The sequence below is a fragment of the Sander vitreus genome, chromosome 13, assembly GCF_031162955.1.
Source record: "Sander vitreus isolate 19-12246 chromosome 13, sanVit1, whole genome shotgun sequence".
Taxonomy (NCBI): domain Eukaryota; kingdom Metazoa; phylum Chordata; class Actinopteri; order Perciformes; family Percidae; genus Sander; species Sander vitreus.
Genome location: NC_135867.1, coordinates 12,414,258 through 12,439,531, shown reverse-complemented (window position 1 = coordinate 12,439,531; position 25,274 = coordinate 12,414,258). Strand labels below are relative to the sequence as shown.

General features: G+C 40.3%; 1 protein-coding gene across 1 annotated transcript; it reads right to left on the bottom strand.

Annotated features, from left to right (window-relative positions):
* Positions 1-2,000: 2,000 nt before the first annotated feature.
* LOC144527372 (RING finger protein 145-like) lies at positions 2,001-23,536 on the bottom strand. Its single transcript, XM_078265322.1, has 12 exons — positions 23,347-23,536; positions 14,163-14,415; positions 11,931-12,039; positions 9,323-9,414; positions 8,170-8,405; positions 7,834-8,009; positions 7,545-7,685; positions 7,257-7,439; positions 6,900-7,047; positions 6,487-6,609; positions 6,131-6,364; positions 2,001-5,927 (listed from the first exon to the last, which is right to left on the bottom strand). Exons 2-12 carry the CDS (start codon positions 14,344-14,346, stop codon positions 5,274-5,276), a joined length of 2,280 nt encoding a protein of 759 aa, XP_078121448.1. The 5' UTR covers positions 14,347-14,415; positions 23,347-23,536; the 3' UTR covers positions 2,001-5,273.
* Between the last annotated feature and the right edge of the window lie 1,738 nt (positions 23,537-25,274).

The following is a 25,274-nucleotide window of genomic DNA, read 5'->3' as shown; positions in this document are numbered from 1 at the left end:
ATTGGCAGGGCGAGCTGGCGCCGTTCCAGGGTTTAATTCCCAAAGGTTATTGAAAAACGCTCTTGACCTTGATTATGGAGAATAAGAGACTTTTATGCTCCAGTTTCCTGCTTATAGAGGGAGAGAGATAGTGCATGGCGGATCAGCCCGTACAGGATTTAAACGGGTTCACAGCTGAGGAAAAAAAAATATATATATATGTGTGTGAATGGAGTGTTAAGAGGCTCTGGTGTTTGGATCGATCAGAGTGGGCTGAAAGCATTTTCATCACTTTATTTCAAAATATGAAAAGATATTTATCTGTGCATGTCAGCTCTCATAGGCAGTTAGTACATGCGGTGTAAAATGTTATGCTTGAAATGTAAATCTAATGACATGAAAATACGCAGTGTCAATGAGTTCTCTCGCAAAAATAAAAGCATAAGATTTTAGAGTTGGCTTCTCAAAACATCCATGCTGTTAAACGGTTAGGAAGGGATATTATCGATTTATGAACACCCTGAAAGATTTCTTCATTTAAGTCCCATCAGGTCAGACGGAACACCAGAGGTGGATCTAAGATCCTACAGGGTTTTTATATCATAAGAGGCTGTTAAGAATACCCAAGTGTACAAATACCATTAGCCTAGTATAAAAATGCCACTTTAAAGCTGAATTGAACATCATATCCTTTAATCTACATGCATATAGACCTATTTGTTAACACGCAGGCTAATTGTTGCGAGATTAAGTCATACGAAATATTAAGAAAGCATAATTAAGGAACCTAATAATACAGAAACATGCACACACCGCCAAAGTAGACCCTTGAACAACAAGAACATGGAAGATTAAAGAGAAACACGCTATAGAACCTATATAAACTCAATGTTGTGCAGCGATTTGCTTACTGTTACAGAAATAGTCGTGTGTGTGTGTGTGTGTGTGTGTGTGTGTGTGTGTGTGTGTGTGTCCTGGATTACCTTTCACTCACTCTAAAAACGACACAACACCGCCATCATGTGTCTGACCCGTCCAACTACACGCGCACTGATACACCACCAGACCAAACCTGAAATTATAAAATACCAAATGAATAAAACAAAGCTGTTTGCATATTCATATTTTTGTCTCTGTGATGATGAACCATGTCAGCACTAAGTTCGTCTACTTATTAATATGGTGTAAAACTGCTGCTAAATATTATGCTTCCAACATAAACAGTGATCCATATTTGAGTAACTGTATATGTATTGTTTTATAGTTTTAATTTAAGACTTAAATTTAAATACTAGGCCTGCTACTACTAAGACTAATACCACTTCACATGTCTACAAAAGTGCTACGTACTGCACTATTACACGTGCATACAAGTCCGTAACATATTGTAAACTAAATTTAAAAAAAAAATAGATCAAGGCTGAGTCCAGAGTGGGATGGTTCATTTATTTTTGACATTCAATTTTTGTAAAATAACCAAGGCAATGCCAGACATAAAGTCCAAAACCAACTGTGAAAAGTTAAAACCGAACACAACTGGCATTCAGTCATAGAGAGCAGCTCCCTAAATGTGTGTGTAGGAAAAAAAACAAAAAACAACCTGTCATGTATCTGTAATGCCTTCATGAAGAGAAACGTGGTCCGAGTGCTTTGTGGCAGCTATAGATTCCATTGCAATATTTGCTTACATTTTCAGTGTTATAGAGTAATGATTTTGCGAAGTATTGTGATATATTGCAATTGAAAATAAACATCTGGATTTCAGATTGGAGATTGAATTCAGGTATCAAATGGGCTGTAGCCTGTTTATATTCCTCCTGGTTACTCCATCAAAGTCAATGGAAGCAATTTTAAATTAATATACATGAACTCTTTCAGTATTAAGAAATATTGGGACATGTCGGACACATTGGCTTTTTTTTTTATATATATATATATATATATATATATATATATATATATATATATATATATATATATATATATATATATATATATATATATATATATATATATATATATATATATATATATATATATATATATATATAGCTATTTAACCAGAAGGTCAATCAAGAGCAATTGTAAAGTATAATTTGTGTTAACTGACATGGATTGATGGCAAATGTACTGTTTTAGAATGTTTTAAACACACACCAAGCTCACAGCTGACAGGGGGAACTACTATGTCAAATTAATGCTGCTCAAAGTGTGGAGCAGCAGTGAAGGGTTCATGTATTTGTTTGGCACAATAGCTCACAGACAACTTGCAGTTTACATGAAGTCAATCCCACAGCTGAAATCTTAAGAGATGCATTCAAATGCAAATAATGCATTTAAAGCTTTAAAAGCTTCGTTCTGCCATAGCATCCATACACTTCCTATGGTTATCAGATTAATAAGTTGTTATACTAAATATTGATCTATGATTGCCTTAAAACATTTTATGTTAAACTGTCTTAGACCGTATGAAAAGATATGTCACAGATCATAGCCTGGAGAGTGACCGCAACATCCGCAATTTCTCCAACATGGAGTATAAACTGAGCAAATACATCAGGAATCAACAGCTGACAGGCTTCTCGGCCAGTTATTTGTCACTTAATACTGCAATGCAAATTCACATACAGTTGCCAATGACAGTTCTCATCTTGTGGAGCACGTGACATATTGTTGAACAGGTGAGCTCTCTGCTGGACACAGTCAAATGCTCCACAGTGAATGCTCAAGTGTATGAGGCTGTTTTAATCTTTGTAACTATTTTTAGTACTTTGTTTTACATCAAAGTCTTAAGAAATGGAGCTGATAATAAAATGAGAATGAGTTTTTCAAAAATACAGAAAGTCCTTATGTTCACCTGTCAGAGGAACATGTGCAAAATACATCAAACTCTCAATTTCATCTCTTAAAAAAAATAAACAGTTATACAGCGTTGGCCAGGTTTGATCCTACATTATGTATTCATTCTCAGCCCTGTGGCCAACGCTTTCCAATGTCAACAATAAAGTCATTCATAGTAATAAGACCTTTAGTAATAGTGGTAGTAAGTAATACGGTTGAGGGTTAACAAGTGCATCCCCAGTCCTTCTGCGCCATGCTGATCCCACTCCTAACAGTAGAGGGCACCAGAGTGATCACATCAGCTTAAGGACGCGTCATACAGACAGAAGAATCACCAACACTGGCTGGTCTCGCAGATCAGAAGGCTTGGTTACCCCAAAAGCTTCTTAGCCAAAAGTTTGTCTTTGTTCACAGGCATGTAAAGTAACAAAGAACACCAAACCACTAGGAAGCTTTGGAGAAACCAAGCCCTGATCTTATTTATACATCAACACTCGCCTGGTTTAATATAGATGCCATACAGAGCAACATGTATATATACACACATTACAAACAAAGAGATTAGGCTGTTTCCTCATACACAAACACATCAGAAGGTATTTGGTTGCTCACAGCCACAGAACAGCTTTGGAGCGTTGCTAGTATAAATGACATTAGTGCAAATGCAACCCCCCCAACCCCAAAACAAAATAAAAAAATGGCAGAAATAAAATTGGTAGCAAGGTTAGAGTACATTGGAGACAAACAAATAAATGCTATGGTAACAGTGGCAGCGTGCAAGCTCTACATACAAGCGTGCATCAAGACTCAGCATTCTCAAGTTTTAGTCTTTCAATAAGCACTGACTCTTCAACACACACATTTCTCCCCATTTGCAAAGTGGAGGAGCCAACACATTGATGTGTTGGCATGTGTGAAACAAAAGTCTTTCCTATTTAACGGCTCAATTTGCTGGTAATGACATTTCATAGAGTGAAGTGACTGAGCAGCACGAGGATAATGATGGTCTTAAAAAACACAGGGTGCTTGATGTGATCGGTTTATAAAAAGGAGCTGGAGGGAGCAAGATGATTGGCTCCTGCCATGAAAGAGTCAACAATCGCTGGCTCGATGGCAAATTTGGGATGGACTGGTTAAATGTGACTGATTGAATGGGTTTGTAAATCAGCTGAGCTCAGGAAAATGAGTGCGGATGAGTACCATGAATGAAGTAAAGCCAACAACGACAGATTTTGGGCTCCTTGCCTGCTCTGTGGGCTAATTTACACTGCACATTCTCACAATGCTGAAGGTTCCAATACCAACTGTGGCCTCTGTGACATGTTATCTCCCTCCGTCTTTCTCTCCCTTGTTTTTAGCCAGTCTGCACTGCGGGCTGTTCATTAAAGCAGTAATGTAAAAATTATCTTAAAAATAACATCTCTTTAAGAGTAATAGAAAAGTTTGGCGATAGAACTGTTTTTGCTGGGACCAGCCAAACAAGTTTGATTCAAAGCAGTACAATAGAGAAAGCTTGACAATTAATTAGTTTTTCCCATGTGAACCCTTTGATTTGTTCACACTAACACTTCAATAGACCACACCATGTATCCTCTGCTTAGCACCAGGCTTCAGGTCACGTGATGGCCTCAAGAAACAACATTCAGTCTCTGTTAATGCTTAGTGTATTCACTAATACACATAGCTACTGTCATCCAACAGTGAAAACCAAACATCTTTATCAAAACCAATGGAGAAATCTGTAGACTTGAGATGTTGTGAACCATATGAAATGCTATGACTGTTTAAAATGCAACTACCAGTTATCGCTAGCCTATCAAGGCTCTCTAAACCTCTGACCCATTCCTCGTTAGACCATGGCACATACTAAAGAGAACCCAAATACTATGAAATGTACGACAATGAGAGTGAAGCGACACAAACAAAGGCATGATGGGAGCAACCATCACATGAAATGAGAAGGACATAAGCAGGATTTTAGAAATGTCATCATAGATATCAATGTCAAAAGCTAGAAGTGTTGTGGTACTTCAGTTTCATTCAGGATTTCACATTTCGTGGACATCATGTAGAACTACTAATTAGTTTTGAGATGAGATTACTGCTTTTCCCTTTTTTGTGTTGAATGGGAAATGAAATCATTGCTGGCATGAAAGTTAAACTCAGCATGGAAACACATTTAGGTAAACTGTTCCAAGACAATTGCCTGAAAAATGGCAACATGTTGTGAAGTTGGAATAATCAGTATTTATTTGATGCCCAGTAATGAAGATCTGCTTAGAGATTGTTTTGTATTTTTTTCTCTCAAAATGGATATGGAGAGGTTTGGAGTTGAATTTCTAACATGATGGGATAGCCAACTGCTGGACTAATAGAATATAGGCAGATTTTAGATTATTTAGATTGTGTGTTTACATGTGCATGCACGTATGCCGTGTGTGTTACGATGGGGCTCAGAGGCTGCAAGGAGGCAATTGTTCCACAGAAGGGTAAGTGGGCTGGTCAAGCTGTGATGATGGACCACTAGATGACTCCTGGCTGTCCAGTAGGAAGCCTGGGTTTATCTGAGGGGCGGGCTCAGGTTCAACGGGGGTTATCTCTGCCTGGGCCAGTGGCTGTGAGGAGGAAGAGTGGGAGAGAGATGAGAGAGAGGGGGGCATGTCCAATGTGTCTGAGGAAGACGAAGAAGGATGATCTGTATGCGACTGGTTCTGAGATTCAGTCACAAGTGGGGAAGGAGAAGAAGACAACGACGAAGTCCTGGCCAGATGCTGGGGAGTAGAAGGCACACCAGAGGAGGAGGAGGAGGTGGTTTCTCCAGCTGACATGGCAGGTCCATTATCTCCGTGCTGTTCTCCTGGCCCCCCCTCCTTTCCATCATCTGGAAGAGTGTCATCTTTCTGATTCTTATTGGCTGGGGCTTCTTCCTGCCCTGCAGGGTTCTGATTGGCTGCAGGGACGTCTTGGTTGGGGACAGCAGTGGTTGGTGATTGGCTCTTGAGTTGCGAGTGACAGAGGGGGCATGTTTCCTGGACATAAAGCCATTTCTTCAGACAGCCAGCGTGGAAGAAATGACTGCATGGAGTGATCACAGCACTGTTCATGTCCTGGATGGGAAAAGCACAAAAACACACAGGTGGTTTTGTTAAGTTTCCTTTGACATTTAATTTGTTTCAAAACCACTTTGCTCTATGTTAGCATGTATCAAATTAAATTTCACAATAGCCAAGCTTTAAACTTGAAGCACAACATTAATTCTTGGCCATGTACTCTCTTTAGATAAACACAAACACACATAAGCAGATCATACCTGGTAGCAGATAGCGCAGATGTCATTGTACTGTTCCAGCTGTGTGTTGCTGGCTGTGGGGAGGCTTTTGATCTTGTTTACAGCATCTCTCCTGAGCAGGAAGCTCTGCCAACCTAACTGGGCTCTGAGCCAGACGTTATAATACGAGTGGACCAGGATGATGGTGCTTCCCATCACACTCCACTCCCCAAATACCGTCTCTGACACGCCATAGCACACCACACATACTGCGACCTGGCAAGGGAAGAAATCAGCAACAGTGAGGTAGCGATATGTCAATGCCATAGAAGCATTATTGTATGTCAACACTGCTCCCTCTTGTTTCTGTATACCGTGTATGCATGTGTGACACTCACCAGGAACTCCAGCAATCTGTACGTCCCGTTGACACAGTAGATAACTTCATCCATGTTCTCTACTGGAGCCTTTCGAAACTCCTCCACCATGAAGAGAATGTAGATCAGCAGAGTGCCGAGGACCTGGGGGGTGACAGAGGAGTGTGTCAGCATTTTTGATGTAATACAATTCAATAATTAATCACCGGTACAGATGCTTAAGGATCTTCGGATGCAGTTGGTAAAACAGGAGCGTTTGAGGCAAGATTTCTAGTATGTTCTGTCTCTATAAATTGAGTCAAATTAAGTGCAATTAAATCTATCGTGCTTTAATTTCCTAAAACATTCAAAACAAATACAAAACGGTCAGAGAGGTGTAGGAGTACTTTTAATAGCATGAGTATGCTCTGTGTGTGTGTCTAGCTGTGCGTCACCTGCAGTGATGTGAGGATGGAGGAGGAGATGATGATGAGTAGCCAGAAGTCCATGTGGAAGAACTGACAGATCATATAGGCCATGTAGGCTGGGAAAATCAGCAGGAACAGACACAGAGACACCGCTCTAAAGTGTTTCCACAAACTCCTAAAAAGGACAGACAGAGGGGGGGGGAGCAAAAGAGAAGTCGATCAGCTTCATCTGTAGCAACTTGGTCAGGTCAGGGTACTTTCCTTGTTGCGGTAATAATAAATAATTAACAACTAGTTTTGACCTTTAATATAAAATTATAAAAAAAAAAAAACTAAACTTAAAAAACTCAAATAAAAAATAGTTGTATGGTAAACGTATTTAACTTGTCTCTTGATGCTCCCAGGGCCAGGACTATGGGGTCAGCTATCTCCAGCATGGACTGCAGGATGGAAGCAACAACAATGAAGAGGATGATGGAGAGGAGGAAGGCTCGGTGGATGACTTGAAGCTCAATGAGGCCAGTCTGGACAGCGAGGATCAGCAGGGTGATGCCTTCTGTCATCCCCCTGCACAGACAGACAGGAAACAAACATGCAAAGTGATTAAAGGTATAGCCACTTACTAACAGACACCCTCAATGTACCCACACACAGAGATATGCACTGACTGACCTGTGCATAGTGTTGTCATTCATAAAGGCTCTGTAACCTTGCAGGTAGAACTTGCAGAGTGTGAGAACTCCCAGAGCAATGAAGGAGACGGTGAAAACCAGACCCAGCAGTGAGTACGGTGTACTACAACATTCTGCTATACTGAAGACATGGAGGGAGGAGAGAGACGGAGTAAATAATAGTTACGAGACAGGGCAAATAAAAACAAACATGACATGTTATACTCCAAGTAAGTCCACAATAACCTGCTGATATACAAAACACTAGTCTAACCAGTGGCAGGGCCTACCTGGTAAGAAAGAGGAAAAGGAGCCTCTCCCTTGAGGTAGGCTGGTCTCTGGTGCTGAAGTAGGAGTAGATCTGCAATGCGAACAGCAGTAGCCAGAAACACATAAAGAGAACTGGAAGGACCAGCTGGTTCCATAGAGACATACCCAAAGCTAGCAGCCCGTACACTTCCACCACCTGGGGGACAGAGACAGAGAAGAGGAGAGATGGAGGTAATTGGGACAAAGACAGAATAACATTTATATTACGTGAGCAAATCTCTCAGGACCACTATGGCTGAAATGCAGTAATAACCTGAAAAAGCCAACAACATTAGGCCACATAACTAGTTTATTACCTGAGCCAGCTCCCTGTAGGCAGTCTTGGCCAGGTTGTATGGTACCAACAAGTTAGAAGCCAGGAAGTAAATGACCTCCAGGCCTGTGAAGATCATGGAGAACTTATTGATGAAGACAATGGTCTCCAGTGGGATAAGACACAGTCTGGCCACCAGAGGGAGGAGGTGAGCAGAGAAAAGCCAAATCCTCTTGGTCTGCATCACACAGGAACATAGCGTGCACACCACCAGCTGACCTGAAGGAAGATGAAAGAAGATCAACCTGAAAGAAGATGCACGTACACAAACCACTTTCCTATTTAGCAGCTTTAATCTCCCCCTCTTTCTGCATCAATTCAATGAAATACATTTTTCCTGTGAGGGAACTTCATTTGTGGTCAGGCACATTCAAACACAACATACAACAATAAAAGTATATAATAATCCGTATATCTTTGTCACTGTAACCATGTAATTTTCGCTTTCTCATGCTTTCACTGTGCAGTAAAATCTCACTCAGCACTCATTATGGTCTATTTATAGCACAAAAGACTCCATATCTACTCTCCAGTAAGATGAAACCAGGTCCTATAGACCCAAGAGCATAGCAACTAACCTAAACCTATTGCATTTCAACATGGACTAGCTTTTACAGTACTAGGGGTAGGAGTGACCTGATCATTAAGATTTACACCAACAGCAACCAAGTGATGTGACCTTAAATAGATGCTTTTTTTAAATCTAGCAAAGCAATAGTGTATATATAAAAAAACCTACAGATGCTTATCTTTTTCTACCGCTTCCTCTACAGAAAGATTGAGGCACAAACCTCTTACAGAGCTGTAACATCCAGTATGGGTTAAGTGCCTTCCTTAAGAAGGATGGATTTTCACCGTCGCAGAGCCTTGGGTTTAAATTTAGTCGCTCAGTATATTGCAGAACTACAATTGAAGATCTATGTCATTCTTTTTCGATACTTTTCTAGACTTTCCAGATGCATGGGCAACCACGAAGGAGAGGAAAAAAGGGTATCCTGTGAGCTCAGAAAGGAGCTGCAGAACTACATCCACCTGCCTATGTTTTGGTTTGTGCATGATGCATCCATGCCGTGTCATGTATACTGTACAAGTGTCTCAATGCATTCATTTGTAATATTTCATTTGTAATATTATACTTATGAGTGCAGTGGTGAATCTGTTCATGGAGAGAGGTTCCAGGTAGACGGATCCTTCATAGCCAGACTCCAGTTCACTGCGGACATAATCCCTGACAGAGAGAGGTCAAAATGCTCAATTTACAGGGAAATCTATTGTGACTTATTAAACACTGACCTATAGCTCAACACAAGGATTTCGAGCCATCATCTCGACTAGCACAAGGTTAAAGTCACACTAGCTATTAATATATTTTGTGGGTAAAGGCCTTGAAAAAAATATAAACTCAGCAAAAAAAAGAAACGCCCCTTTTTCAGGACAATGTATTTTAAAGATACTTTTGTAAAAATCAAAATAACTTTAGAGATCTTCATTGTAAATGGTTTAAACAATGTTTGTTCAATGAACCATAAACAATTAATGAACATGCACCTATTGAACAGTCGAAACAGACAATAACAGCTTAAGGGCGGTAGGCAATTAAGGTTACAGTTAAAAGAAAATTAGGAAAGTAAAGAGACCTTTCGACGGACTCTGAAAAACACCAAAAGAAAGATGCCCAGGGTCCCTGCTTAATCTGCATGAACGTGCCTTAGGTATGGTGCAAGGAGGCATGAGGACAGCAGATGTGGCCAGGGCAATACACTGCAATGTCCCTACTGTGAGACACCTAAGACAGCGCTACAGGGAGACAGGAAGCACAGCTGATCGTCCTCACAGTGGCAGACCACGTGTAACAACACCTGCATAGGATCGGTACATCCGAATATCACACCTGCGGGACAGGTACAGGATGGCAACAACAACCGCAAGAAGTGGCCAGTCTGGTGCAGTACACGAGGAGGAGATGCACTGCAGTACTTAATGCAGCTGGTGGCCACACCAGATATTGAGGGCTACTTTTGATTTTGACGCCCCCTTTGTTCAGGGACACATTATTCCATTTCCGTTAGTCACATGTCTGTGATAATTGTTCAGTTTATGTCTTAGTTGTTAAATCTTTTAATGTTCATGCAAATAGTTGCATATGTTAAGTTTGCTTAAAATATAAAAGCAGTTGAAAGTGACAGGACATTTCTTTTTTTGCTGAGTATAGTATATTAACCGTGCAGTTTGCCCTTGCAAATCTTACAATGACAACAAGCCATTATAACTGCCAGTATGGCATACATGATTTTTGTATATCTGACAGACTATAACCACCTGGGGTCCGTTTCAGGAAGGAGGTTTAACAAACTCTGAGTCTAACCCTGAACTCTGAGTTGATTTACCCTGAGATGGGAAACTGAGTTTTTGGTTCCAGAACAGCCGATTCCAGTTGGTTCAATCAACTCAGAGTAGGTTCACTAAGAGTTAAGCGCGTGCACCACCACTATAAAAAGGCAGCATGAATGGAGCCATGATACTACAATTCACCATAACAACAACCACAAACAAACTGGTCAGCGCAAATACTCATGCGCACATACAGCAAGTTTGCCACGCAAACTAGTTCATCGGCTGTTTGCTATGTCTGCAAAGTAGATGTTTCAAGGGGTGGTGGTAGTACTGAAAAGTACAATACTAGATTTGAATGCACAATTGCTTGTTTTTTTAATAACAAATACATAAGAACTCAAATATTTTTTTTACATGTTTACAATGTTAACTGATTACTATTGTATGTTTGCCACCATTTGGTTTCTACTGCTACATTTTATCAATTTAAATTTTTTAGGAAGTTTGATTACATTCTATTTTCGATTTGAATGCACAATTGTTTTTTTAAATAACAAATAAATAAAAATTCAATACATTACATCTATGTTATTTTTTCTTAGTTAGGAAAGTAATGTTTAGTTAGGAAAGTTTGGTACCTTTAGTCTCTTCCACATGGTGGAAGGAAGGTATACGGTGGAAAGTATACAGTTTATTATTAATACGGTATCAGATCAGTATCGGGTATCAATAGATACACAAAGCCCAGGCATCGGTACTGAAAAAGTCAGATCGGTGCATCCTTATGTTTAACTCCCTGCGAAGTAATACAGCTTCTTTCTCAACGGATCGTCGACAAAAAGGAAATGCCATGTTTTGAGAAAAAAAAAAAAACGTTTTATTATCTGCCTAACCTAGTTAATAAACCAACCCTTTTTTTTAATTATTCATGCAGATAACAAACTGCGCTAAAATGCGCCTGATACAGCCTGAATGAATGAAAGAGGAAATGAAAGAGTGCTGTGTCAGAGGGAGGAGACTCAAGGTTTACTGAAGAAAACCTGCTCCCGACCAGGTTAGTTTTTCTCTGAGGTTAAGTTACCTCTCTTTCTGAAACGGACTGGAGATACCCCTCTCTCAGGTTTGATTAACCTCCCTTTCTGAAACAGAAAACCCAGAGTTTCCCTTATCACAGGGTTAACAAACTCAGAGTTTTCACTAAACCTGCTTTCTGAAACAGACCCCTTCTTCTAATGTCACTGTTACAAGAATACATCAGTTATGGAAATAACATGGGCACCAGGTGCCATCACACAAACATTCTCTATTATTGAAGGCATTCACCAGAGTAACAGAACTCGGGATAGCTGCATCTTATCATGTCTACTAGTGGATGTAAGTCTGTGTGTGTGTGTGTGTGTGTGTGTGTACCTTGAGACTTGGTGACCAGCAAACAACAGCAGAGCCGTTAGGACATATAGGTAGAGTTTAACCAGGTGCTGACGAGGCAGAGTCAGGAGCACCAAACTCAGGATGTAACCTGTAGTCAATAGCAGACACATACAGACAGACACACACGCACACACACAACTGGTAAGAGACAATCAACAAAAACAGCATAAAGTAAAAAGTGGCAATACATGCATTATGAAAGCATCGCTGTTGATTTCCATTTGCTGCCCATACTATTTTCAACACAAAAGTGATATACTTAGCATGTGTGTGACAGAAGTTTATTATGTAATTGCAGGGAGCTATTTTTGACAGCTAATCAAACAGTCACTGCTGCCAACAGGCTTATTGCACAACAGTCTACTTCCTAAAGTCCTGACCCCCAAACAACTCCTCAGTGCATAGCAACAGTTACTTCGGGTTTACTGCCTCTCTCCCCTTATTATTCTGCCTGTCCACCCAAAGCACTCATCAGCACATACCAAGCCTATTGGCTCATTAACAAACTGCCCCACACACCCACACACTTTCTTTTAGCTAGGTTAAACCACAGTCTGACCATTATACTTTGCGGAGTCCACTTCACCCTGACATCACTGTTACCATCTTCCAGTGCTCCCGTGTCACTGAAAATGCTAAAATACACCTGACTGGCTCCCTGAAATGCAGATACCTTGTTTTATGTCTTCATGATTGGCTCTGTGGCGATCTGACTCAAGGGGCTTTTCTGGGATGGTCTCAAAAGGAGGTTGTGAAAAGGGTGTGTCATTACTTGGATCACATGATTAACAGCAGCTGAGAAAGACTAACGCTACACTTGTAAACATATTTGCTAATCAACATTTAAGTGGCAATTATTTATTGGATGGTTACAGAAAACTGACAACCATCCAGTTAGATCCAGAGACACAGCTAGGAAGAGTGTTTTTAATGCCATGTTTCACCGCACTTGGGGAATGTGTCCATCACTTCACTACCTTTACCACTGAGGTTATGCTTTTGCCAGCTTGTCTGTCTTCACGGTCAACGAGTAAGTCAATTAGTTATGGACTTTTGTCAAATTTAGTGGATGAATGCACTTTCACACAAGGAAGAACTGTGGTGGTGAACCAAAAATGGGAATTCCACTATTACTATTAAGACTATTAAGCTCAACTGTACTGCTTAAAGATACAGACTTGATTATTTAAGAAATTAATTTTACTGAAATTTAGGCAAATACTAGCCCCACTATCACAGACACTGTTCAAATACCCAGCATTCAACTCCAGACAGTGGTGCCTCCATTTTGAGTGGATGCTTTGGTTAGTGTATGTTGGTGGGAAGCCAGTGAGGGATCATGTCCTTGTTACTGCACTAGCAATTCTTTTTACTAGGTATCCAGGGGGAATGGTGTTAACTCCCACTTACATTATTCTCTCTAGCTTTTCACTGGCAGGTGAAAATGAACTTAAGTGCATGGGGAATTGGCCAACCAAACATTGAGAAAAATAATATAACAGTTCAGTGTTGATGAAAGTTGGCATTCTTAGAAAGCCTTTTTCTTTGTTATTTTTCTGTTTTCTTGCTCCAACTAAATCTTTTGCTTCCGTTTGGTAGTTTCAAACTAATTCTGACTGGCACCGCTGACACTGACAGAATGCCACTGCTGGGGCAAGAACCACACAGCTGAAGGAGGAAAACTGGTTTCTGGTATTTATCTTTTTATCAACAGATGATCAGGTACTTTTGGTCAGACTCCACTTTGCCATTATGCCAAACAATCCCTTTCCGACTGTCTTGTAATAACTACAAAGCAGAGCCTCATGACTTAATGCCTACCACCATGTGTGACAATTCTAAAACTGACAGAGTTGGGTACAGAGGGCTGACTTTGCTGAATGGTAAAAAAAAAAAAAAAAAAACATAAAACATGCTAATCCAACCAAGAGAGGTTAACATTGTGACTGTTGGCTCTTGACCTACTGATAAAGCTAGCAGAACAGGAGCCACTTTAGCTAACAGCCACAGGCCAATGGCTACAGCTCTTTATACATGTGTTACATTATCAAATGTGTAAAATGCTATGTAGTGCTGACAGGGCAAAGCATTTGTGTAATGTGTTTGCTTTACACTAATCCTCTAAGAAGTGTTAATATAGGAGGAATGTATTTGTAGCGGAACAGGCTGTGTGTATGTGTGTGTATGTGTGTGTGTGTCACCAACACTGACCCACGTAGTGCAGGTAGAGTGCCAGGTATTTGTACTGGAACAGGGGGTTGTTGGAGAGGCTGGAGCGCTGTATCTTCTGGAAGAAGGAGCTGACATCCCAGCGGTACAGGACATCCAGCAGCATGATGCTTGGAACACGCAGTCCCACATTGAGTACCGCCTCTACGCGGTCCTTCACAGCCATGGCCTCAGCGTAAACCTCTGATCGGCAGGCGGAACTGACCACTAAGACTGGATGTTAACAGTGGGTGTACTGCAGAGAAAGAGGGGCATGCACAAAATAGGAAACTGTTACACAGAATGACAGCAAGAAATGAGGAGAAAGATGAAAGCTAACCAGCAGCAAAGGAGGACTGGGGTGGGGAGTGAAGAGAGGTCACGGGGAGGTAGAGAGAGACAGATTAAAGTGCAGAAGAAAACAGGAGAGATAAACACTCAAAAAATAGCTTGTTTGCATGTAAAACTAGGGCTGCACAATTAATCGAATTTTAATCACGATTTTGGCTTCCCACGATCAAATTCACGTGATCGATATTTAAAATGCTTCATTCCGTTCATAGAACGCTCTGTATCAAAGTTTTTTGGTTTTTTTTCCGTAAACCACTCTCCGATCACGTGCCTCCATGAGCCAATCAGAGTTGTTCCCTGCACCGCACAGCTTAGTTTAGATGTAGACAGTCACAGAGGACCGAGGACAGAGTAACGTGAGAAAAACTCCACAACAGATAGCAGTCAGTCATAAGTCGTCACGAGGTTTACCAGTAAACGCAACATTTTGTCCCGTCTGTGTTGTTTTTCAGACAACAGCAGTGACCAGTGCTAGTTTGAGTCTTTTAGCTCATAGCTTTAGCGGCAGACTGTTGTACGTCCTGCAGTTGGAATCCTCTACACTGAAAGACAGTCACACTACACCGTTTAGCTATCATCCGGTGCCCTATTGGCACCAGATTTTAACATGTGCCGTTAACGTGAACAGAAAATTGCGTTGCCTGTATCTTTTCACGGCAAACGTGCATGTTTGAAAAGCGTTCGCACAACAGCTGAAATGGCACACTCCTTCATAGTATCCTTCAACAAAAGGAGGAATGTAGCACAATATGGATGTGAAAGCAGTTATAATTAGCCTATGTGACAATAAAATTTGTTTTGGTTAAAATCCACAAATAATCGTGATAATTAATAGTGATCAATATGTTGATCAAAATAATCATGATTATCATTTTGTAGTTTCTTTTTAGCACCTCACTTTCAGTCACTATGACCACTATACGGTCAGAAACATTGTGCCAAAATATGAACAATAACGTCGCGGTCAACGGGCTTATCTGCTAATGTTAGCTACCGACCGTTACCTTGAAACCATCCAGCAAATAGACGGTACCGTAGGGTGCCGTTACCTAAAACCGGTGATTTAACGTCACCGCTAATTTTACACAGTTTAACAACAAAACAAAACGCTGAGTGAACATTACTAGCTACGTTTTTCATGTTGGTTTTGAGCAGTATGCACCCCCACTAACCTGGAAAACGGTTTTAAAACGGTAACGTTAATACAGCGTGTCGGAGGAATACAGCGTCTCCTGCAGCGGGGAGTCACAGGCAGAGGGACCGCAGCGTTCGCTAACATTAGCTTCTTGTCTCATCTGGGGTCTGATAAACAGTAAATTCATCAAATTCAGTGTCCACAATGCTATTTTCCAACAAACTGTAGCTGTCATATTTTACGGGACCTGCGTGAGTGCGGATTTCATGTCACGGCTTTCGTAGCCGTTTGTCACTTTGCCTAAGATTGAGTGACAAGTGTACTCGCCCTGTTTATTTGGTTGCCATGGCAAAATCAACAGAGGAAACACTGACTGGAAAAATAGTCTTTTATTCAATCTAAAGTCACAAAATGAAAAATGAGCACTGTGAAAGGTTTTGCCACGAACTCAAATGGCTTCTCTCCTGTAAAACTAACCTCTTCAGACCAAATAACTGCTGCGTCTGTTTCTCCTCCCAAACCCATCCCTACAACCTATTATCAAAAAAGTATTCCTTTCTTACACTGCACTATAACTTCTATTCTTGTATTGGAATATTTATTTTATGACCGTTTAAGTGCTCTTTCATGTTTTATGTAAAACACTTTAAATTGCCTTGTTCACCAGTGCTTATGAATGCTTTTGTCTTGTGCCTGTCAGTCAGTCACCAGGGCAGAGGCGCCTGTCTCTCTGAAGTGTAACATCAATTGCACAGCGATCTCGCCATTACATTATATTGCAGCAAACACTTTCTGCGTGAAGTAAGGCTGGGCGATATGGAGAAAATCAAATTTCACGATATTCTTATCGATAGACCAAATACAAATACATTGATGTCGATATTGCGACGATATTGTAGGATTGACAATTGGTGCTTTCACAAAATATTATTTACACAATGAGATTTTTGATAAATAATCATCAGAAATGTCGATTTAATGACACATTGTGTAAAGGCAAATAATAGAACAGAACAGTCTGCTAAGCTCAGAAAACTACATCACTTTACTGTAATGCAGCCTTCAAAACCAGAAAAAGACAACACTTAATATATTACGATTTTACGATATCCAAAATGTAAGACGATATCTAGTCTCATATCATGATATCGATATAATATCGATATATTGCCCAGCCCTAGTGTGAAGTTTTGAAAAGTAAACCTCACTTGTGTCTGCTTAACTGGCATTGCCGTGTCTCACTGCGATATCGCGAGAATCTAGTCACACCTCTACGATACACTGATTCACAAATATGTTTCAAGAAGTGATGTAATGGTGACAGTTACACCCATAAAAAAAAAAAAAAAAAAAAAAAACATGATTAGGGAATACTCAGGATTTTTTCACCTAAACTGACACCAACCCACTCATGTCAGATATGTCACTGTTAATTTAAGACTTGGTATTACAAATTGGTGCTGAAACCAAAATTATGATTTCAAGTATGCTGTTGAAATGATCACCTGTAACAAATTCACAAAGTGCTACCTTGCTCCTTCCCCAATGTTTTTTGTGTTTGTGCAAGGTGGATCATTCAGGTGGGGCAGTCAACAAAACCAAAGACTACTGACATAGACTACTACATTTACAGATACAACTCGGTTTGTTGACTTTCTTCCTTCCCGCCATGTTCCTTGTCACTACCCGATGAGTCGAGCGCAGATGCGAGTTGCACATGCGTCACTTTGCGACAATGATGATTTCACGCAGATCTGTTTTGCTGTTAGCCACAGAATAATGAGATAGGTACATTACATAGCAGTAATTTATTATTTAGCGTAAGGCATCACATTTTCACGTAGGCCTGCACGATATTGAAAAAAACTTACATTGCAATATTTTTTTCCCCTGCGATATATATTGTGATATGAAAAAAAGGACACATTTTTACAAGAGGACATAAATAGCCCTATTTAGAAATACTAAATCATTCTCAACTACTGGAGTGATTTTGTAGGGGAGTGCATCTACAAAGAAAATAAAAAAGGTAATTTTCTTATGTGAACCAGTCTTTGTTGAACTTTAATGCTTTACAAAAACCAAAGCAAGTAAGCACTGGGATTACTCTTCTGAAGTGATTTTGGAGAGGGAATTTAGGAAGAAATCCACTGGTTGACTGACATGACACCATTGTATTCATATAACATCAATCCAGGCTAAAGTGAATGATATTAATAATGCATGCATGTTGCTTCCTCTAAACTTGATGTTGTGGTCGACTAGCGGGGCCTGCTTTGGTTGTTTGATACATTGATTAAAATAGATCATGACTGTTGGTTTGCTTTGCATGCAGAGCCTGCATGTCACACTCTTCAACAAACTGTGTGACCAAGAGCACTTAAATCAGTGTAAATTACGTTATATCAGAAACAGACTGCTGTTGTAGATTAGTGTTACGGTTCCAGCTCTGAACCATAACGTTAGTTGGGACAGACGCCTTGTTTCTATAGGCTAACTAGGTTAGCTTTAGCCTGGCTGGTAGCAGCTTTCTGCGGTGAAAAATGGCCGGGAGATGTCGTGATTAAGTTTGTCTTTGCAGCGAACATAAAACACTGACTACTGTAGCTTCACTACCCATGGAAAAGCATGTGCATCACTGTGTCCGCTTACGGTACTTTTCTACACACGGGAGAGCCTCACTTCCCATAACAAACCCCCCCCCCCCCCGTCGGACTAACGTTACGTCACATGACCACCTGTCTTAAAAGGGGAAGGGTCGGCCGGTAACAATCATGGAAAAGGAGAACGGTGAAAGTTTACTTTTTTTTTATCAAGCAGCAAAGAAGTTGTAGTGTCAACATCGCAACATCCAGCGATGTGACTATCGCGCATGCGCACATCGCGATGTAGACGATGAAACAAAATATCGTGCAGCCCTATTTTTACGGCATGATCCCCAATGTCAGTTCTAGATTAGAGGCTGAAGTAGCCGACAAGAACCTGCTAACGAGAGACTTCTGTAATGTCAATAAATAATAAATAAATATATATTTATTATAAATAAATAAACAATAAATATTGACCTACATAACGAAGTTCGTTAACTGCTGGCTACAAGTTAGCAATCAAACACAACAAAGGCTGTCATTTAAATGGCGTTTTGAGCTAACGTTAGCAATCAAACAATCATAGATAGCTGATCCGGATCCCTTGGCATTATGCCGTAAACCGTAAATCTGAGCATGCGCAACTCACATCTGCACTTGACTCACATTGGGTAGTGACATTCCTCTCTGCTGCTCGCTAAGGCATATAGGAAACACAATCCTGGGAAAACAGCTAGTACGATGTAATTGCCAAAACTCCAGGATTGCCAAAACTTTGTTGCCATAGAAATAAAATGGAGTGAATTAATCAATTTTTTATTTCTATGGTTGTTCCAGTTCCAGAAGTAAGATTATATACAGTACATTAAACAAAGGCTTATTCACGTATAAGGCTGGGTACCGAATTCAATACTTTTTAGACACCGCCTCTATATTGCCAGTACCGAGTATCGAAAAATGCCTCGTCATTCAATGCCCAATTTTAATACCTAAGGAGTAAATCTCATCAGCGTTAGTGAGCCAATAAGTATGCAGCATGCTTCTACTAAGATCTTATATTGCTGGGGAATGGCTGTCTGACATTACACTTATAGGATGCAGGAGAAACTCCACGTTACGCACAGACACTAGGGGATCACGTAGCAGGAGCTGAAAAGTAAATAAAAAGATTTGTGCCGTAATGTTTTCATTTCTTTTTCAAAATTGGTATATATATATATATATATATATATATATATATATATATATATACACACACATAAAAAATATGTTTGGGGAATCAACATGTGGAATTTTATTGAACTCAAACTGGATCCTGACTGGGATCATTTTAGGGGGCTTTCACACCTGCCTCATTTAGTTCGATTGAATCTCACTTGAGTTAGTTTACCCCATTGGTGCAGTTCGTTTGGGCAGGTGTGAATGTGGCAATCGCACTCGGGTGCACAACAAAAGCAGACCAAACAAGCGCACCAACAAACTCTGGAGCGGTTCGTTTGTGGTGAGAACGTGATCCGACCTCGAACGGCACCAACTGTGTACTCTGCAAGTCTGAGCTAAATGGCTCCTGTAGTCAGGTGCGCTTTGCAATCTGCAATGCAGCAGAACATGCAAACTGTGTAATCCTCTTTTATAGTGTAGGAATTATCAGCCAAGATAAACATAATTGTATTGCTTATTTTCATACAAAAGATAGCATTTCTATTTAACTTCCTTTCACCTAATAAATTACACTGCAGTTACTAGCTGAAACACTGCAAATGATGAATCCTGTGGCCTACATACCTTAGTGGGATTATAAGCGATTATAAGTGAACATTTGTGTGCAAATTAGTTTCTCTGTCCCATTTATTGTCTCAATGTGCTCCACGTTAATTAGCGCTGCTCCTGCCGAATATGGGGATGTTTTTTGTCAGAAACACCAAAAAAAAAAACTCAATGGAGGTTTTTTTAAAATGTTATTCTAATATTATGACAATATAGGAATGTGCAGAATAGGTATTTAGGCTAAAGTTAGGGCAGGAGGGAAATAACAATGAATGAATCATTCCATTTAGAAAATCACAACATTCAACATTGTGGGCTCTGCCGGTTCTCAGGGCTTAAAGTGAAAAAAAATCCTGAGCCTGAAACTGTTTTGGGAACGGGGGGAGGGAGGGGCAAAACAGTCCTTCCATTACACAGTAATAAAAGTCATAATTTTTAAGAAGTAAAAAGTTTTGGATCAATTCTTACTTCTTCCAACCATATGTTAAATTAACAGTCAATGGAGAGTGTTTATTTAACATATGGTTGTTAAATTAACAGGTCATGTTACTTTGGCCAGGTCATCATCAAAAGAGCGAATTAGTACATTCATGACTTTGTCCATGTTGACATTAGTTGCTTCATGTACATTTATTAAAAACTTTGCATTGTTTAGCTTTTCATATAGCTAGACGTCTAAACTCTGGGACAAGGCCGTTAGGTTTAAATAACAGCCGTGCTGATTCCAAACAGACAGCTTTGTCAAGGCAGTTTGGGCTTCAGATAGCTTTTACACAGTGGCCATCGTTAATGACAAATCGTGTTCCTCTATGAACGTGCACACATGTATTGTTTATATCACAAACACGGTCGGTCAGTGGAGGCGCAGTCGCAGCGGTAACGTACTCGTATGACAGAGTGCACGGACCAAAGCTTTGTGACTAGCATCTAATAACTAGCAAGCACTTTCTTACCGCTGCTGCCGTACAGTGTCTTCCTTGAACATGCGCTGCAGAAGCAAGTGCCCGGCTCCCTCAATTTGAGGCACCAAGTGCTAAACGGCTTCCCGTCTCCACCCTTTTCCTCTCGTCCTCTATTCATGCCCAACGCCATTTGTTTTTAAGTCCTTTCTCAACTAAAGCTGTATCTACATGCTCCAAGTTTGATAAACTTTGCCTCCATTTTTTTAGCTGCGTTACCACGGAGACCCCACCGCACTCTCACTTTTCGGCGAAGACCCACCCTATTTTGCATCTGATTGGCTAGAACTTGTTTCATTGGTAGGTGGAAGTTAGATGATTGGTTAAACCCAGCGCATCGAAAACAAATCCCATGTGGACTTTTCTAAAATAGTCAAACGCCAGAAATCCGGCACCAGGCCCGAGTACTTTAAGCCCTGCCTTAGTTAGAGCTGTGTTCCTCTCATATGATTGGTATGTGAAATCAATTGACTCGAAAATATTTTTTTTCCCCCCTCACGGCCGCACGCCGGAGACTGGGCACCGTGCCAGAATACTTTAAGCCCTGTGTTCTAGTGGTACGCATCACTAAAGAAAAAAACAACAGAGGATTTCTAGTCCTAAGATATCTGCTGAAAAACAAAATAGATTTGTCAATGATACATCATTAGCTGCTATGCCTGCAAACTTCACATGTAGGCTTTTTTTTAACATAGCGCAGTGTCACCGACTCACTGGCACAGCTTATGTTATTCTAACATTCGGGGATGGGAGGAAAACGTGCTCTGGTTTATTGGCATTTCTTTAAACCAATCACAATCGTCTTGGGCGGTGCTAAGCACTGGAGAAAAGCTGCGGTGCTGCTGCAAAATAGGCTCAGGAAGGAATTTGTTTGTTTTAGTCATGCAACAGAAAACTCAGATTGGACAGATAGTCTAGCTAGCTGTCTGGATTTACCCTGCAGAGATCTGAAAAAAAGGTTAACCATAGTCCTCATAAATCAACCAGTTTAAAATGCCAACACAAAGGAAGCCCAAAACAATGGATATCCGGCCTAAATGAGTGAAATCCCGCGGATTATCCGGCGGCAACGGGGCAATCCCAGAAGCGGAACGTCAAGGATATAGATTATATTTTAGTGATGAGGATGGTATGCTATTATGTAGATTTAAGGCATGTTCTAAATCTCCAGTTAACCAATCAGATTGCCTGGTTGGATCTAATTGTTGTATAACCAAACATTCCAATAAATCCAGAGAATTGTATAATAAAACTAACTCATTCAATCCGATAAATCACTTTATATAAAATTAGTTGGAGAGCTTCTGTGTATTCCACTGTGGTTCGTGATTTTCATGAATACAAATGTTTAACAAAACCGTTTTTGATTTGACTTTGGAATGTTGACATGGAAATGGTGAAGTAATATCGTTGTGTGATGAACCTGGTGTGCCATCATGCTGATTTAACCACGTTCTAAATGTCTAGTCTAGTTGACGAATCAGATTTCCTGGTCGGATCTACTTGTTGTATAACACGCGTTGTTTCACATCAGACTAAAGTTTGATCATGATGCCTGTGACTACTCCAAAGTTGCCAATGCATTTTCCATCCATTCATATTGCTGCATCCCGGGACAGGAGGACCCTGATAACTTACATAACTCTGACTTCATCACGACTGCTATTGGCCAGAGAAGAGATCACTTCGCAGAATCCGAGTTTATATAACGCGACCGTCTACCACTGTATTTTTATCCTTCCTAAAGTAATCCATAAACAGCTACAGGGCAAGGTGTGGTTGGATTTGACTAAATTGTTGTGTTTATATCATGCCTCGCTTTACTGAAACATCGGCACTACAGACGTTATGGATGAGTAAGTGCTGCATAAATAGTGGTAACGTTACGCCATGAACTCTAGTAACCCCTCCGTCTCCACGGAAGAAAAAAAAACTATTAGCTAACGTTACGTCGCAAACGACTGCAACACTTTGCTAACTAGACTGGTTTGTATGTGGCAGTATAATATAGAAAGGTGAAGTAAATGAAGTGAAAGCTATACCATTGTACGTGCTGTATAGAGATGATGAGCTGCATCGAGCAGGCAGCAGGCACAGTGCCAATAATTCAAGCTAACGTAGCTAGTCAGTTAGCATCGCCGTCAGTTAGCTAACGTTACTGTCAACAACAAAGCTCATTTCAACCCGAAAAATATATATACCCGGGGCATTAGCCTGGTTTTTACGCTACCACTTTAGACACACATTCATACAAAAGCAGATAACGTTAGCTAAAACATTTTGAAGATTAGCACCAACTGTTTTCCCAGTTAGCTTAGCAAGCAGACTCGTTGATCCTGAGCTAACGTTAGCCCCAGGCCAGACTAATAAGAAAAAAGAGAACTTACATTTAGCTAAAGGACGATGTTCGCAATATTTACAGCTGTTTCGGGATGCTTTTCGGGTCGGATATCGACCATTTTAACTCGGCACCGCCTGAGTTAAAATGGTCCTCTCGATGGAAGAGCTTCACACTCAAAGGATGCGGTCGATCCGCTCGTCCCACCTAGCACAGCCATTACCCTGAAGTACCGAGAAGGATGTACTACTGGGCATGCGCAACATAGTCTATCCCATTAAACCTTTTGGCCCCATACTTGTTATAGACCCAACACTGGGAAATAGAGATTGGGCAGATGATACCGAAGCTTGTTTTACTTCTGTGAAGCGCACTGTTTCAATCATAGACTGCAAAAATAAGGTTTAATACATTTTGAGTCGGGTCGGAGCATGTACCAGAGACGGTATAGAAGGATTTTTGCATAGGATCTTTAATTATACCAAAGATACTCTCTGCTTGTACTAAGGAATACCACGTGTCTGATGGCGTCCGAAGCTTCAAACGTCACTGGTGCTGAAGCGCTTCTCAGTTTGACTGTTTTGATAGTTTGCTGCTAAAATATGTTACTATGCTAAAACTGAGAAATGTGGCAATGTAGCTACAATAAAGATATAATCATAAATCATGAGAACATTTCCACTTCATACCAAGTAAAAGATAAATTAATATAATAATATAATTTAATCATTCTCCAATCACATTGCGATTCATTTCATTCATTCATTTGAAATATCAACCATTAAGTCAAAACAAGTCTATGGTTAAAACTACTAAACTACACAAAAAGCTCGGCTACATTAAGGTTTTGTGTCATTAAAAAGCTGTAGGCCTAGGCTTTTTGGATAATGCATTAATTAATCAATCAATCAATTTACTGTAACATATTGCAAAATACCATCCACATTTAATGCGGCACTTATGATAAAAAGTATTACAGATTTAATAACACGCAGGCTTGTTGAACTTTTATTGCATTGCACATATATATCAGAACAGTAGCATTAACTGATCCCCTGGCGGCTTATGCCTCTCACTACAGCGTATGCTAATGCTGTGTTCCACCAGCACTGTTTCCTAAAAACAGGTGAAGTGGTAGGCCACTGTCAGTGACAAACAACAACAAGTGAAGTAAATTCATATAGGCCTATCCTTGCCGATGTAACCAAAGTTAATAGCCTATTAGCCTTAGCTAACACGTGGCTATTGTTAGCCTGGCCACTAAAGTTGACAATTTTTTTTAATTTTAATATCTGCACGAGTAGGCTATAGGCACAATTTATAACCCTCGGCTACACAAGGACAAAAGAGACACTTTGAAAATCGAATTTGAGCAGCCAGACCGTCCAGACTGAGGCCCATCTGTAGAAATCTGATTGGATTCACACTTCAATACCACCTCCAAGTGTGGTTTTGATCCAATTAGCAAAAAAAAATTGCATTTCATGTGTTTCTTTGCTGTCCAGACTTTCTGAAATCAATCTGGATGCCAAAAAACGTAGCCTACGTCTCAACAAGGCCTAAGTGCCCACATTGGTTTGACCAACAACAACAAATTTAAATTACTTTATTTCCCCAGGATTATCAACTCAGCATCACCTTGGTTGCTACATATTAAAACCAAACAATTAAAATATAACAAATATTCACACTCACATGTCAATCAAGTGTATCCTTGCCCAGATTTAGTAGTATTTGTCTAGTTGAAAACAACAATGTATGTAAGAGATGCCTATAAAAGTTGGACTACATTTATATAGTGTCTTTCTACCTTAGGCCTACCTGACAAAGCGCTTTACACTTTGCCTCTCATTCACCCATTCACACAATGTGTCTCTCCAAAGGGCCATTCTGAGCCTGAAACTGAAAAACCCTGAATTAACACTAATTGTTGGTGCCCAACCAACATCTCGTACTGCCCTCCATTCAAAGCAGTCT